Genomic DNA, 16,579 nt, shown 5'->3' on the forward strand with positions numbered 1-16,579 from the left:
CTGAGCCAGGACACACATGTTTTGAAGACACTGTTGACTATTTTAAGCCCTTCAATATGTTTGGTGGGCACCTTCGACAGTTTGCACTCCCCCCACATTCTATACTTTAGGTCTCGTCTAAGAGCATGTGTGCAGTCACTTGCAAACATTGTGTTTTCTTAGAGCCCGCATATTGCTTACCATTGGTTGGCTTCATCGTCACGCATTTCCTAGCTTACTTTTAGTCAGCAAGGGCAGACTTTACTTCGTGTATTTTGTCCCTTCCTTGAAGAGTGGCCCAGGTACTGTTTACCTTGCTCAGTGTTCTCCCACTGCTCATTGCTTTTAGAGGTACTTTTTGTTTCCATTTACTTTCACCACCCTCCTTCCGCCACCACATGCATGGTTTCTTTCCCGGACCCCCACCTTTCTCCTCAATTGTTGCTTGTCCGGTTTGCATCTCCCAAGTTGCTGCTTGCCTCATCCACCCCCTCCCTCTTCATTGCCTGCCCCTCTTGTCCTAAAAAAAAAGCCCCCAAAAGCCATATCAATGTGTCAAGATGCTACAAAGATGCAAAGCGCACTGTGCTCCGTGCTCTGCATTGCCAAAATGTAGCTGTCTTCATGCGCGGCCAAAATGTCAAAGTTCAGCTTAAACGAAATATATTAAACTTTTTTTTATTTTTGTGAAAGCAGAGATAGGGAAAAAAGCGCTATGATGCAGCAGTGATCAGTTTTCTCAAACTTTTACTTGTGCACTGCTGTACAACATGGCTAAAAGAAGTTGACAATGCCAATGACTCTCCCATAGGCGAGACTTATTGGCTTTGTAAATGCTTACTGATGGTTTAGGTTTTGAAAAAGGTTCCACTGAGGGAGGTAGGCACGTGATTAATCTCTTCATGAGCACAATGCCATCCATTTGTTTTGTTTTTTTACACATACTGATGTACCACAAAATTACAAGATGTATTTTGTTGATCATAATGTTACTTTGACATGTCATACATTTCTTCAATAAACAGAAAAGTACTAAGAACCGTTATTCTTTGTTATATTTCATCTGGATGTGTTGATCTGTTTATTTGGGGACAAAAATATTTGTACTACATTTACAAAGATAATGAAAGATTGAGGAAACTTAGGTTTACAATAAAATATGTTGCAAGTGAACAAAGAAAACCCGGGCACAGCAAAGCTGCAATAGCAGTCCTGTCGGCTGCTGTGACACTGCTAATTACCGGAATCAGATTACCCTCCCGAAACCCAGAAATTTCCTGAAATTCCCAGCCCTTGCTTAGGCATCTTGCAGAGTCGTTTTCTTAGGATTGTATGTGCACCTATATACCACCCAGAGAAATAGGAGCTAAAAAATACATTTCAGCGGGGTAGAAAGTTATTTAAAAGTATGCAGAATTCCCACAGAAGTAATAGACTGTGTACCAATGAAGCATAAAATATTCCCCAATTGTGGGGTACATCATCACATTCTGTATGTGCGTTAAAACATCCTTAACATGTGAAGCTATAAAAGTTTATGTACAAAACACAAAGTACATTTTAGAAAAAACATTTCTTTACTAAAGATTTGAAGTATAAATTATACAAATAACTTTTTATAAACAATTTCTCATTCCCCAACTTGTTTGCATTTTACGTCATGTAATAACTTCATATAAAGTTCAAGTATGAAAGTGCATTATTGCAGTAATACCTGTTAACAGGCCCAAAAGTCTTGCTTTTTTAATAAAATGGTCAAGTGTAAAAATAATAAAACAATCAATTAGGGACTTGTAGTCTTTCTAGTAGTTCATTGCTTCGATGCATTTCCGAAGAAGTTGAGGCAAAGTGTTACAAAACAAGCTGTGTTTTACCCTTCCACAATATTAATATCTTTCCTATGTATTCCAATTCATGTACACTGTACAGCCACAAGCTAATGTCATCCATCTTGAGCAGCGGTCACTTGCATACTTCCAAATTCATCTTCCTCCTCGTACGTCCGCTTCAGACCTCCTAGAAGAGAAGTACTTTTGAATATGGTAAACCCAACAAGGTACAAGCCATATATATATATATATATATAAATATATATATATATATATATCACCATACCAACCCTTTTTGACAATGCGACCTGAGCTAAAACATGCACACGCATCAAAGATTAAAAAATTTAGTTTTGTGACAGTCTAGCAAAAAAATTAAATCAACACAATTCCTACTGTGGCTCTAGCTCGAGGCACCCTCCAGTACATTCTAAGACAATATATTTCGGACTTAGAGCTTTTGGAGTTCCAAATACTTTCAGGTCAAATAATCCCTTTTAAATTAAGTCAAATATTAAATCCAGGATGTACATTTTTGTTTAGTGCTTTCCAAAAAAGGCGATATTTTAATTTTGGGAACTCCCGATGCAATTAAATCTTTTCTTTTTACTGAGGGAGCCCCCCTGCCCTATTTATCTTAACCGAACTGTAATCTAGCTCTTTTTTGCTAACCCTTCTCTTACTCCATGTCATAACCTCTATCCCTACATCCCTTACTGTTTACCTGTCTTTTGTCTGATTTTTAAGTTGGGTCTAATAGACACGCAAGCTGTCTGGCTGCAAAAGGCATATAGTGGGTTTACTAATAACTTACAGGGGCTTACAGACCCCATGCCCACTCGTTGGCTTTATTGTGGTGTGGCTCACTGGTTGGAGGCAGCAGACCCGGAAGCAGAAGTCGGCCCGGGACCAGGGTTCAATTCCCGACGCGGCAGGGTCGTGGACCAAGGTCAGCGGACTCGATAATTCTCGCCTCGGCGCCTACTCTAACCAGGGGTCCCACTCTGCAACTCTGGGCATTGCAATAGCTTGCCTAATCTCCACAACGGCCCCATCAACGCCGGGGATGCCTGGCTCCACCTTGGGGACTCCCAGTAGGGACCATCCCACAGGGAAAGCCAGGACGGGTTCCCCAGTGGTATACAGCGCCAGGACACCGGCTGGCAAAAGTGCGCTTTACAAGTAATACATTACATTGTCACCCATTTACTTGCTTCATATTCAATGTTTTTTCTTGTCCCAGCTTGTCCATCTTGTGTTTGTCCCTCCTCTGAAGCATAGCCTCTTTACAATCGCTTTGATTTGCTGGCTTCTTGTCCTTCAGCTGCTCTCTTTTAGGGAACTTTTTATTTTAACCTAAGCACGTCATGATAGTGCATGTGTTTTCCAGCTCTCTTCCTTGTGTGTTCTCCCCATGCTCCATGTTGCTTTCTCACTCATGTGCTTGTGCACATGTTGCTTTCCCTGGTGTTCTGCTTTTCCCTCCCTGCCCTCCGTGTTACTTTCTCGCTTGTGTGCTTTTGCACATTTTCCTGTCCCAGGTGTTCTGCTTTTCCCCTCCCCGTCCATTCATCGCTGCTTCACCCATAGATTTTCAGAATAAAAGCAGACCAATTAAATAATTTCGGTTTAGATTCAGTGGGTCCAATTCAAAAGTTGTACATTTAAAACTAAACATGCACCTCTCTATGCACAGATGTAACTCACTACTTTTCCCAGTAGTATGCCTAAAAGGTGGCGGAAGGTGCAGGTTGCCAGTTCTACTCGAAATGTAATCTGCCATGTCCCTCATGCTGAATGGTATGTAAGGTTGAGCTAAGCACGAAGGAAAGATAGCCTTAAGCAATAACAAACAAGTTCCTTCTCACAGTTTTATATAGCGAAAACTTGACCCAAAGGTATCAGGTGTCAGTGCGCTTTACATGAACACCAGTTGAATTACAGGCGGACGCATTCATTTTTATTTTCAGGCACAGGGACATTAATTGATTTGCCCACAATCACAGGATGTTGAGCGTTGTTGCGGAGACTCGTACCCGGTTTCCCAGATTAGAGGTAGACTGCCCTAGCCGTCAGACAACATCCTCTCCCCTTCGGCAACGTCTTATGTGGTAGAGACTTTATCTAGCCGTAGATTCCTTACCATAGAAATATCCCCAGGTGTCAGACTGGATCTAACAATTTTCGAGCAGTACCCCCAGCGCGGAGCCATGATAAAGAATGCCACTGGTGTGAGTTGCTATGGCCAATTGCAAGGGGAAGCCCTCATCCGTTAATCAGATCGCAGCGCAGGAAGGATCGGTAAGGAAACTGCAGTTAGATAGAGTCTCTACCAGATGAGGCTTCCCTGAAGCTAAGTAACTTGTTCATCTGAGAGAGACTTCTAGCTGCAGATTCCTTACCTTAGAATAGATACTCAAGTAATGCCTCCTGAAGCCGAGTCTACAAACCCAACTTAAGCCAGGAAGTCCTGTAGGAGAGAATGGGCAAAATCTCCTTCCCGATGGACCGGACTTTCCATGCAGTAGTGCTTTCTGAACGTGTGCAGTGAAGACCACGTTTCAGCCCGACAGATGTCCAAGACTGGAACTACACTGCCTAACACGTGGTCACAGCTTTGCTCTGGGAGAATGAGTGTGCATGCCCTCCGGTCGTTGCTTTTTGGCCAGCGTATAGCAGATTTATATGCAGAGCACAATCCATAGGGAGATGGTTTGTTTCTGTATAGCCTTCCCTTTCTTGGCCTCAATATACCCTACAAAGAGTTGGTGTGGCATCTTGGTTCCTGTTGCTAGGAGCTATGGAATGCTATGTAGTGAAGACAAGAATGTTATGTTTAGAGTTTAGTCAGTTGAAGCCTGGTAGATGTACGGAAGACATCTTTCCTGTGGATGAGATTATTTCTCCTGAATAAACCTACTTAAAGTCTTGTTCTGCTTCCCCGATTCTTACAATTGGCGACGAAGGATGGGATGGATGAAAGGATCTCAACGTTACTCCTGGATAAATCATCTTCAAAAGAAGAAAGAACTTTAAAACTCAATTTGGATACACATCGTTTGGAAGGTACTGTAATTTTCAATTGCTGGGATTTTCCCTTCTATACTTGGAAGAAACTCCTTAATTAATAACTTTGGCGTTCCCTTTATTTATAAAACTTGAGCGAAACTTCAGACAATTTTTTTTTGTTTACACTATTGTTAATTGGAGCACGCAACTTTATCGACAAGGAATCTTAGCAAAAATTACTCTGATTTCTACCTTTTGTTACCATTAATATCGTAACTTTCTGTGGAAATGCTTAAGAAAGTTCAATTGTGACATTTGAGGTTCGTTATTTCGCTGGAAAATGAAGCCGTTAATGTGAATTGTGACAGCTCCGTTAGGTGAAATTTGGGACTATCAAGCAAGTATCGTCACGCAAATACTGTATGTAATTGCTTCAAATGTTGTATCGTCTCATAACTACTCACAACGTTGTAATGCAGAGAGCACATTTTTCAAACTTACCGTGCTCGAGCGTTTGCATTGCGGGTAGTTCGGAGAAGTTCTCTCCATGTCAAGACGTTCTCTTTGGATTGTGAGACGAGAAGCGTCATCCACAGCGAGAGGAGAAGCGTCATTCTCTGCCGTCACAAGGAAGCATTGCATTGTGGGATCATGCAGTGCTAAGCGTCATCACGTTTTCAGACTAGCGTGGCGGCCATCTTAGGTGTGGAGATCTGGACTTTTAAGCTGAATCTTCGGGTCAGACGATTTGACGGTTTCAATATTTTTTATTCATTTCAAAACAAGGCGTCTCTTCCGAAGTACAAGAGGTACGTTTGGGGTAATTTTGAGGCATTTTCACCGCGTGTTACGACAGTGACACACACACTAGACAGACTCTCTTTTGAGGCACAAGAGTTATGTTTGCAGTAATTGTGGGGCATTTTCATCACGTTACAACAGTTACACGCACACTGGAGAGAACAATTTTTGTTGTGCAACAGTGACACGCACACTTTATATAAACTTATCTTCCACAAAATATATTTGGATATTACTATAGTGGGATGTGGTAGAAGCAGTAGTTTCTGTCCTGTAACTCAAGTTCTGTAGTAGGGGTATCTCTGTTATAGTCATAATCTAGTGAATAGTCCCGCCCATGTGCGTGGACCCCGGAGCAATCAAAAATAATCTCTTAAGGTGTCGAAAAAAATGCAGAACTGCACAGACACTTAAAAGAGAATTAAAGACAGATAATGCAGCCTATAAAACCAGGCTACACTGTCCAGTACTTCAACTAGAAATTCCACCAAAAATCCACAAACAGCAACGTCTGTCCAGATTTCCCTTGCCTCAGCAGCAAAAAACCCCTCTGGAATGATAGAGAGGAAGACCTGGACAGACAATCCCCATAGGCAGAGATATCCCTACTACAGAACTGGAGTTACAGGACAGAAACTACTCCTTCTGTAGTAGGGGATCTCGGTGTATAGTCATAATCTAGTGAATAGAATGGCAATGGAGGTGGAGAAACGAGAAATAACACCACTATTGTGCGAACAGATTTCGCAGCGAAGCATGCCCCACCTGAGCGTCTGCCCTGGCATCAGTGTCCAGGTAGTAATGCTTAGCAAAGGTAAGGACCGACTTCCAAGTGGCCGCCTTGCAGATTTCTGCAATGGGAACATTACGGAGCAAAGCCGTCGTGGCAGCTTTGCCCCTGGTGGAGTGAGCCTTAGGTTTACCCCCTAAGGTCTTATTAGCCTTTTGCTAACACAGTTGTATGCAGGACAGAATCCACCTAGAGATGGACTGTTTAGAGGTAGCAAGACCGGTCCTGACTGATCCAAAATTGATAAACAATTGGTCTGACCTAGGAATATCTTTGGTCTTATCCAGATAAAATTTCAACACCCTCCTAGCATCCAGGGAATGTAAAGACCTTTCCGCTGGAGATGAAGGATTCTGAAAAAACGTAGGCAAAGTTATGGTCTGGTTGACATGAAAATCAGAAATAACTTTGGGAAGAAATTTAGGGTGAGTACGCATAACAACCTTAGCAGTATGAAATACAGTATAAGGTTCTTGGCAACACAACGCTTGAATTTCACTCACCCCGCGGGCCGATGTAATGTCCACGAGGAACGCCGCCTTCCAGGACAGGTGCTGCAACGAAGCCTTATGAATAGGTTCAAAAGGCTCCTTCATCAATCAGGACAGCACCACATTCAATTCCCATGAAGGCGAAGGAAGCCAGACAGGAGGGAATACTTTCTTCAAGCCTTCCAAAAAATCTGATCACAGGGATCTGGAAGAAGTCTGAAGGGCATTTCCTGTAGGCAGTCAATGCAGCGAGATGAACCTTAATGGAATGAACATTAAGGCCAGACTGCGCCAAATGTAGAAGGTAAGGAAGGATGACGTCTTCCTTGCACGTCGTCAGGTCATAGTTCTTGGACTTGCACCAGATACAGAACCTCTTCCACTTGTAAGCATAGGAAGTCCGAGTGGAAGGTCGCTTAGCCTCCTTCAGTATGACCATGCAATCTTCTGGTAGATTCAAATGGCCATATTGCACTATCTCAGGAGCCATGCCGCCAAACTCAAAGACGAGAGGTTGGGGTGCAACATCTGCCCCCCGAACTTCGTGAGAAGGTCCGGCCTGCACGGCAGCCGTATCTGCTTAAGGAGAGACCGGTGAAGCAGGTCCGTGAACCACGACTGCCTGGGCTATTCCGGGGCAATCAGGATCATCCGTGCCCTGGACTGGGACAGCTTGATGAGCACCGCCGGAATCAGGGGAATGGGTGGAAAAGCATACAGAAAGCTGTTCGACCAGTTGATCCATAGCGCATTCCCCAGCGTCCCCTGCTGGTAGTACCTGGAGACGAAGTCTAGGCATTTGCTGTTTTCGGCCGTGGCGAACAGATCTACGTCTGGAGTCCCCCACCTTGCGAAGACTTCTCCTAGTACTTCGTCGTTTATGACCCATTCGTGGTTTTCCTGAATCAGTCTGCTCAGTGCGTCCGCCTGAACATTCTGCACACCTGGCAGGTGGGTAGCCGTTATCGTCAGTCCTCTGGCCAGAAGCCAGTGCCAGATCGTCTGCGCCTCCTGTGACAGAGTGCGTGATTTCGAGCCCCCCTGCTTGTTGAGGTAATACATCGTGGTGGTATTGTCCATCTGTACAAGCAGAGAGTTGGTCTGAAAGGACGGAAGAAAGGCCTTCAGTGCCAAGTGAACAGCTCTGAGTTCCAGGAAATTGATGTGATACGTGGCCTCCATCGGGGACCACGTTCCTTGAATCTGTAGGTTTGGGGAGTGCGCTCCCCACCCCTGGAGAGAAGCATCCGTCACGACAGTCTGCGTGGGAATGTCCTTGTGGAAGGGAACCCCTCTGAGGAGATTCTCCGCTGAACACCACCACTTCAGAGACTGAAGAGCATGCAGAGACAGTCGTATCTTGTCGTCCCAAGATCCTTTCCTCTGATCCCACTGGTCTTCCAAGCACTCCTGCAGAGGTCTCATGTGCAGCTGTGCGTGTGGCGTCAGGAAGATACAAGAGGCCATCGATCCCAGAAGAGAAGACACCGTCCTCACTGTTGTAGATGGAGTGGTCATAAGAGCCTGAGCCTTCCGATGGAGTGATAATCGTCGCTCTTCCGAAGGAGACACGCTTGCTGACAGCGTATTGATGGAGGCTCCCAAGTACTGTATGCATTGGACCAGAGTCGGGACAGACTTGGACATGTTGATGTGCAACCCCAGCTTGTTCAAGAAAACGCACGTCTTCTGGAAGTGTGCTCGCGCTTCCGAGAAGGAGGATGCCTTGATCAACCAATCGTCCAGGTACGGGTAGACAAACACCTTGTTCTTCCGTAGGTGTGCTGCTACCACCGCCATGCACTTCGAGAATGTTCTCGGCGCAGACTTTAGTCCGAATGGGAGTACTGTGTATTGATAATGATTGGCGCCGACTTGGAACCGCAGGAACTTCCTGTGTTTGTGTGCAATGGGCACATGGAAGTACGCATCTTGTAGGTCTATAGCACATAGCCAGTCTCCCTGTTGCAACTGAGGATAAATCTGATGCAACGACAGCATGCAAAACTTTTCCCTGCGAATCCATCTGTTTGCCTGTCGCAAATCCAGAATGGGTCTGAAATTGTTCTTGTCCTTCTTGCGAACCAGGAAGAACCGGGAGTACAGACCTCTTCCTCTCTGAGACAGAGGTATGTCTTCTATCGCCCTTTTCCTTAACAGGATATCTGCCTCCGCCTGAAGCTCGCGCAGCTGAAACTGCGAGCTGACCGGTGGAATTGCTGGAGGCGGGCTGGTGAACCGAAGACTGTATCCATTGCAAACAATTTTCAGCACCCACTTGTCCTGAGTAATTTTTCTCCACTCTGCCAGAAAAAATTGAATGCTTCCCCCTACCGGAGTGGGTAACAGATCCGGGGGAAGTAAGTGCTCAGGGCCTAGACCCGGCCGGGCCCTTGGTCGCTGGAGCAGACTGTTGGCCTCCTCTGCCCTTCGGGTGTTTCTGGAACGGCTTACGGAACTGTTGATGTTGCTGCGACTGACCCGAAGGTTGGCTACGTCCTCTGCCCGGCCCACCGAACCGCCGTTGGAATGGGCGGTACGATTTCTTCGCTTCTTTGGGCCTCTCCAGGCCCACAGCCGTGAGCGTTTCGGCCTCCGCCTTCATGTGGGCCATTTCGTCATCCGCATGTTTCCCAAAAAGGGTCTCGCCAGAGAATGGGAGGTTGGCTACCCTTTGCTGTGCGTCCGGTTTTAGTGACGTAAGGCGGAGCCAGGCGTGACATCGCTGGTTAACCCCATGGCAAAAACCATGTGCCGCTAATAGGGATGAGTCTGCTGCAGCGCTGATAATCTGATTCGCTATCAGCATCACTTCGTTGAGCACTTCCTGGAAGCCTTCCCACTTCTCGCGAGGCAAGTGTTCCGCAAACTGCTGGAGAGAGACCCAGATGGCGCGGTCGTAGCGTCCCAACAAGGCCGTGGCACTCGCAGCCTTCATAGAGGTCGCCGATGTTCCACATACTTTCCTTCCAGCTGAATCCATCCATCTAGACTCTTTATCCGGGGGAACCGTGGATGACTGGGTGGTGCCATGTTGTTTGCGGGCCGCCGTCACAATCACCAAATACGGAGGAGGTTCCGCCCTTAGAAAGGCCGGGTCCGAATCGGGAGCCCGGTATTTTTTCAGCAATCTCGATGGGGCTGCCTTACTCACCGCAGGGGTGAGGAAAAGGTCCATGGCCGGTTCCTCCAGGCCTGGCACCAGAGGCAGCAGTGGATGAGACAGGTGTTTCTGGTGCAGTGTCTCGAAAATGACTGATGTCTTAGGCATGGGCACCGTCAAAGATATGCCCAATTTGGCAGCGCCTCTCAAAAGGACATCATGGAACGCCACCAGGTCATCAATCGGCGACACCCTTGTGTCCGGTGACCCCGACAAGGTCGGAGAGTAGTCCCTGGTCCCTGAGGACCTCGTGCGAGAGCGAGATCTGTGCCTCCTATGGCGGTGTCTCGACGCGTGGAAGACCTTTGGCGCGATCGCTCCTTCCTCCTAGAGCGAGAGCGTGATCTCCCGGCCCGTGGACGCTCCACAGGTTTCCGTGGGGGCGTCTTCCTGGGGCCTAGGTCTAGGGGTCCCCTTAGGAGGTGTCGGCAGAGGAGGCAAGGGCGTGGACCTCGGCAGAGGGACCGGGGGTATCACTGACCGAGGGGCAGGCCCATGCGGTGGAAGCGGTGGCAGTGGTCGTCCTGGCGGAAGTGGAGGGTTGGTGGGAGGTTCCTCCTTAGGTACAGGAGGAGGGGGCGACTTCGGTCGAGTTGGTGTATACACCACCGAGCCCGGTGACTCCTTCGGCGAAGGGGACTGTGACCCAGCCCCTTCCGCAGAAGATCGCTTTCTCTTGCGTCCTCCACTAGATCCAGCCTGACTTCTGGCGCCAGAACTCCTCTTGCGCCGTTTAGGAGAGTTGGAGCGACTCCTAGACGCCGATCTCTTCCTTCGACGTTGAGCGTCGCTTTTCCGGCGTCGAACGTCGCCTCCGCGACTCTGGCGTCGAACGCCGCTTCCGCGACGTCCACCTCTTCTTCCTCGACGCTGAACGCCGCCTCCGCGACGCCGATCGTTCCATTCTCGACAACGAGCGTCGATTCCTCCTTCTCGAGGTCCTCGACGTCGAGGAGTCCCTCGACGCCGACCTTTGTTTCGACGGCGACCGGCGTTGTCGCCTCGACGGCGAGCGCAGATGCCGGTCGCTCCATCTTCGACGTCGATAGCTCGACGCAGACGTCGACGATGAAGATGCAGTCGACGTTGGTCTCGACGGCGGCCTATCCAGGCCCTTCGACGTCAAATCTTCACGCCGTCTCGACCCGGAGCCCCGGGGAGATGGGGAACACACCGTCGTCATCCCTCTCGACGTAGTCGTCGAGGCAATCGACGCCGACGGAGACCGGTGTAGGAGAGTAGGGTCTGCAATCCTATGATCACCCCAGATTTTTGCTTTTTGCTTCACTGGTTTACGACTTCCCTGGCTGTGGGCCTGCTAATCAGACCCACAGCCTAGATGTTCTCTCACTAAATTGACACGTGTACCTTAGGTGCATTTACCAATTGGTACTGGGCCACCTTGTCAGACCCTGTAACTCAGGGCATAGGTGTACCCAGGGCCTACCAGGGGCTGCAGCATGTATTATGCCACCCCTGGCTGGCCATCTAAATCTGACACAATTGGCTGCACGATAGCTGGGGCAAGGTGGTGTAATCACCCTTTGCTTTAGATATAGTATACCTCTATCTAACCCTAAAATGGACACATAGATTTCTATCAGTCACTCCTATGGCAGGCCTTAACAATCCTGAAGGCAGAGTGCTTGGAATCATGCGAGATGGTGCTCTGGCATGAGCTGAGCCCGTTTGCAGCTTGCGGAACCAAGTCCTAATAGCTGTTCCATGATAACGCATACCATATACTCTTAAGTGCATTATAATCCTCGCGGTTATATGCCAACTTTGGTATCGCTTTATCAAAACATGTCGAGTAAGGTGTCATACGAATTGGAATACTAACCCCTCGCCAATTCTGGCGACGGGGTTAGCATTCCACCCTTCTAGAGGGACACGACATGTATGTAACTGTGAACCCCGGTTAAAGTTAACTCGAGCCTCAGCATCACAAAATGGATGCTGCCACCACAGACACAAGTCTGACCTCCTGCTGCTGGGAGTCCTTCCAGCGAGGAGAGCTTGGACAAAGGGTTTCCTGTCAGGGGCGGTGCTAGCACCATCCCCGACAGGGTTTTGTGTATCCTGGGTAGGCAGGGCTGAATAGGAAGGTGACTGCAAGTGGCACCCCGGTGCTCACTATGCATAGGCCGGCTAGAACCAGTTCCAGGGGCACACCAGCCCCTGAGCTGGGGAAAGTCCGGCATGGGAGAGGGGTGTAACCACCCCCCTTCCTGGTCCCACCCATGGGCAGGACCTAGTCCCGTACCAGCCCCTTTCTTTAGAATAAAGGTGGGAGCGGGGACCCTTCCAAATTAGATCATCTTTGAATCCTGAAACTACTTTCTACGAAAGGAACTCAAGACTTCTTCCTAAGATTTCTCCCTTGTGACTAAGGAGTAGTCCCCCTGCATCTGCGGGCACCAACTAAATAACCTGCGGTTTGCTGCACGTCCTTCCTCCGGAATCCGACCGACCAGCACGACGAGACCCGGCTTCCCATGCACCTCTGACCTCTACCTACATTATCAGCCCAGCTGAGATTCGTGGGTGTGATGAGACCTCGAGGGACCGGCCATCTTCAGAACTGCACTACACTTATCCAGCACGACCGCCGAGGGATCCTCGAGTGAGTGCTTTGGGGTTTGAGAAGCCATAACCCTGAGCAGCTCCAGCACCGAAGTCCAGCCCCCCAGCATCCACGAGATCTGCGTGGGGCCCTTCTGCTCTTTGCTGCTCACCGCGTTGTCCGGCCACTTGCCTGCTGGCTTGTAGCCCTCTTGACGACGAACGACGACATCTCCATCGCTGGTCTGGCTGCTCCAGGCTGGCCCTTGCTCCCCTCCAACAGAGGAGCACCCCGGACCCTCCTGGTCCACTCCAGACGCCATTTTGAGTCCACCGCGTGGGCTTGCATTTGCCAAGAGTTGTTGCCCCAATCCTGGGTCCAGCGATGTCGACAGCAGATACCTTCGTGGGACAGCTCGCACCTCCATCCTGGTCGCCGACAACGCCTCCTGGTCCGAGAGACTGCAGAGCCCAGCGTCGCCCACTCACCTGGTCGAGGTGACTTCGTCCGGTGCCATCCTGGTGCCCATCTAATCACTGGCTAGTGATTCAGAACTTGGTCCCCTCTGCTTACAGGTATCCTTCATCACCGATCTAGGCTTGGATCACATCGAACTTCATCACTGGTCGCCTGCCAGCAACTTCTTCTTTCAGGCTCCATAGACTGCAACGAGGATTCCCGGCGTCTTTTCAGCCCTATGCAGCCGCAGCCCCTGGGCTAGGTAACCTGAGTATTTTGGTGCAAACAATTACTGTAATCCTCCGAGCACTCAATCAGATATCAAGAAAAGTCTGGAATTTATTTGATGGAAGATTGGACATTAAAAGAAATAGTGCAAACTATATAAGACTTTTCTTGATATCTGATTGAGTGCTCGGAGGATTACAGTAATTGTTTGGACCATTGGTTTGTCTTGGAGACTGTGGTAACCAGTCCCCCACCTCTTCCTGAGCACCACTTTGACATACTATTTGATTACATATACCTGGACTTTGTGCTGTGCGCTCTTTTAAGCCGTTACCATTGTTTTCTGAGTATTTTGGTGCTCCAGCATAGCTTAACTATCTAAGTGTCCAGATCCTTTTTCGTTTCAGCTCTACCTAGTCGGATTCGTCCGATAACACTAACTTTACGAAATCTAGCATCCATAGACTTTGTCCCACATCCCGCGTGAGAGTGCACACTCTGCACCCGATCTCCCTAGGCCTCCAGCTCGTAATCTGAAGGTTCAGTAGTCCAGTCCTAGCGATCCTAAAGCCTTTGAGACTAGTTACTTACCTGCTAGTATTTCGCATTCCACTTTTAGAGTATATGGCTTTCGCACCCCTCGGGCATTTGTGTAAATTGTGCGACTTTCAGTATATCTTTAAGAGCTTTGTATTATGCTTAGCGCCCTGTCCTCATAAAGAGTCCAGGGCTGTTGTGTTCTAAATAAATATCCTTTTATTGTCATAACAACTTGTGTGGTGTCCTTTCACTTGGTGTTCAAGGGGTATATGTGATGGTATAACAGCTGGCTTAACACGCCCTCTAGAGTTTAGCCTAAAGACTGCTCTTGTCCAAGCTACTAGGATAGCTGGTCTATCAGGTTGACTTAATACCAATCATCAATAAGGGTTGTTTGGACTGATACATAGTGATCACTAGAATAGTGAGCACTGCATATCAGGCCAACTTCTCACAACCAAGACCGTTTGCTGGTCTTCCTGCCTCTGGGGAGCCCCCCAGAGGCCTCAGCAGAGGCAGAGGGAACCTTCCCAGCCTGCCCAGACCCACCTGCAGCCTGCAGTCGTCTCTCTTCAAGGCCTTGAAGCCTAATCTTCAGCCTGTCCCTCAGGGTCCTTGCTGAAAGCTGCTGGCAGATGCCACAGTCTTCAGGGACATGTGTGTCAGGGAGACAGACGATGCAGACGTCGTGTGGATCACTCTTGGCCTTCTTCCTTCCACATGATGGGCATTTATCGAAAAGACCAGGCATTTTAGAGCCCTAAAAAGCCTGAACCAACACACAGGAGAGAAGAGAAGCACCAAGAAATATATACTCAAACACTTTTATCCAAAAAAGTGACAAAAATCCAATAAACCCTTGAAACAAGGGAGAGCTCAATGCCAGGGTCCTGTTAGCAGGAGCCGGAAAAAAGAACTGAAAGTAAGAGGGACCTGCTATGCATTCTGGGATACTGGGAGAAAGTTCTGGAAAGTTCTCTTAAAGGCACAGTATCCTATTTAAACCACATAATGGCAGCCTATGGGGCTTGTCTGTCCATGCCTTCCTCTCTATCCTTCCAGAGTCTTTTACTGGTGGAGGCAAGTTTCTCTATGGTAGAAACTGGGCAGGTTGTGTTGTATGTGGTGTTGTTTGGTGGAATTTCTAGTTGAAGTACTGGACAGTGTAGCCTTTGGATATAAGCTGCATTATTTGTCTTTAAATTCTCTCTTAAGTGTCTTTGCAGTTTCTGCATGATTTGACAGGTTAAGAGATTATTTTTGATTGCCGGGGTCCACGCACATGGGCGGGACTATTCACTGGATTATGACTATACACAGAGATCCCCTAGTACAGAATGATCGAAACTCTAATCAGCCCTGAAGAAGTCAAGGTATCACCTGCCTATTGACTTAACACGAATTGGCTGAACTGTGTTAATTGCTGAACTATTGTATGCTGGTTACACATCTCCTTTTTGATTGGATCACATATTGGCTGTGAGAAAAGCAACTAACCTAGCTTGAGAAAATGTGTGGACTTCAATTCCATGTGATCCAAACAGAACATTTTGTATTAAAGATGACTTTACAGCAGTTCCAGTTTCTTTAATATACCGGAGTGCTGGGATTGGTTTGATGAAGAAAAATAAACAAGCTGGGTTCTGAAAGGGCAGATGGAGTGTTGATCAGATCCTTCCTCTAAGCAACATCATAGATCAGTATATGGAGTGGCAGAAAGTACTATACATTAACTTTACTGATTTTAAGAAAGCGTTTGATAGTATCCACACTGACAGCCTCTGGCATATACTGCGAGCCTAGGGCATACCGTAGAGATAGTTTTCTTTATCAAGAGCTTTTATGATAATTTGATCTGCAAGGTGGAAGATAGGGAGTATAGGTTAGAGGTCAAGACCAGTGTGCGACACTGATGCATTATGTCAGTGTTGCTCTTTAACCTAGTCATCGACTGGGTGAAGTGACGCACAACTGAAGACCAAGCCAGTGGCACTAGATGGACCTTATTCTCTACAATTAAGGACCTTGACTATGCAGATGACCTTGCCTCGCTCCCTCACATATACCAGCATATGAAAGGAAAGAATTATTGCCTCAACATATATGCATAGCAAGTGGCAATGAAGAAATCATTAATCATACCACTTAACATCTCCAAAAGTGAAAGTTTTTAAAAAGTGAAGGCATGTTGCCTGTGAGAACAAATGAGATTAAAATACCTTCAGAAAAAGACGGTGAAAAAAAATCTTTACAGGAACATTATTAGAAAAATGTAAGTGATGTCGAGCAAATGTAAAAACTCAACAAATGTGGTGCCTGAGCCAAAAATAGCTTTCAAAATGGCAGAAAGGGTTTGGGATATTTTACATTGGGTAGGAAAAAAACTACATAAGTCACCATTCTATAAGAGGACAGTGAAATATTCCAAAGTTCTCAAAGAGGTAGGGGCAGTTTTAATGCTCAACAGTAAATTGTACAAGGTCAGCATTTCTTGCTTTTACTTTTGCTCTAAAGTATAATTCAGTAGTGTTGTTTGAGCCACATGAGTAAGTTCTGCTCAACAGATTTATGTTTTCCATTTATTTATATTTAGTTTACATTCAAAAAGCAATTTTTATTAACATGTCATCTGCATCCCACACTTGCACACAGATATTCACATTTTTAGATGATAAGAGGATCAGTTAGTGTATCATTTATAATACCCACCTAGCAGTCCAGATA

General features: G+C 47.2%; 1 protein-coding gene across 1 annotated transcript in view; it reads right to left on the reverse strand.

Annotated features, from left to right (window-relative positions):
• Positions 1 to 1,027: 1,027 nt before the first annotated feature.
• Positions 1,028 to 16,579, reverse strand: part of STYX (serine/threonine/tyrosine interacting protein) — a 320,814-nt gene continuing 305,262 nt past the window's right edge. Inside the window, exon 11 of the mRNA XM_086937427.1 lies at positions 1,028 to 1,995. Within this exon, the coding sequence (XP_086793553.1) occupies positions 1,922 to 1,995 (74 nt within the window). The 3' untranslated portion in view covers positions 1,028 to 1,921. The remainder of the gene's footprint in view (positions 1,996 to 16,579) is intronic.

Source organism: Lissotriton vulgaris, chromosome 9, assembly GCF_964263255.1.
Source record: "Lissotriton vulgaris chromosome 9, aLisVul1.2, whole genome shotgun sequence".
In the NCBI taxonomy this organism is placed as follows: Eukaryota; Metazoa; Chordata; class Amphibia; order Caudata; family Salamandridae; genus Lissotriton; species Lissotriton vulgaris.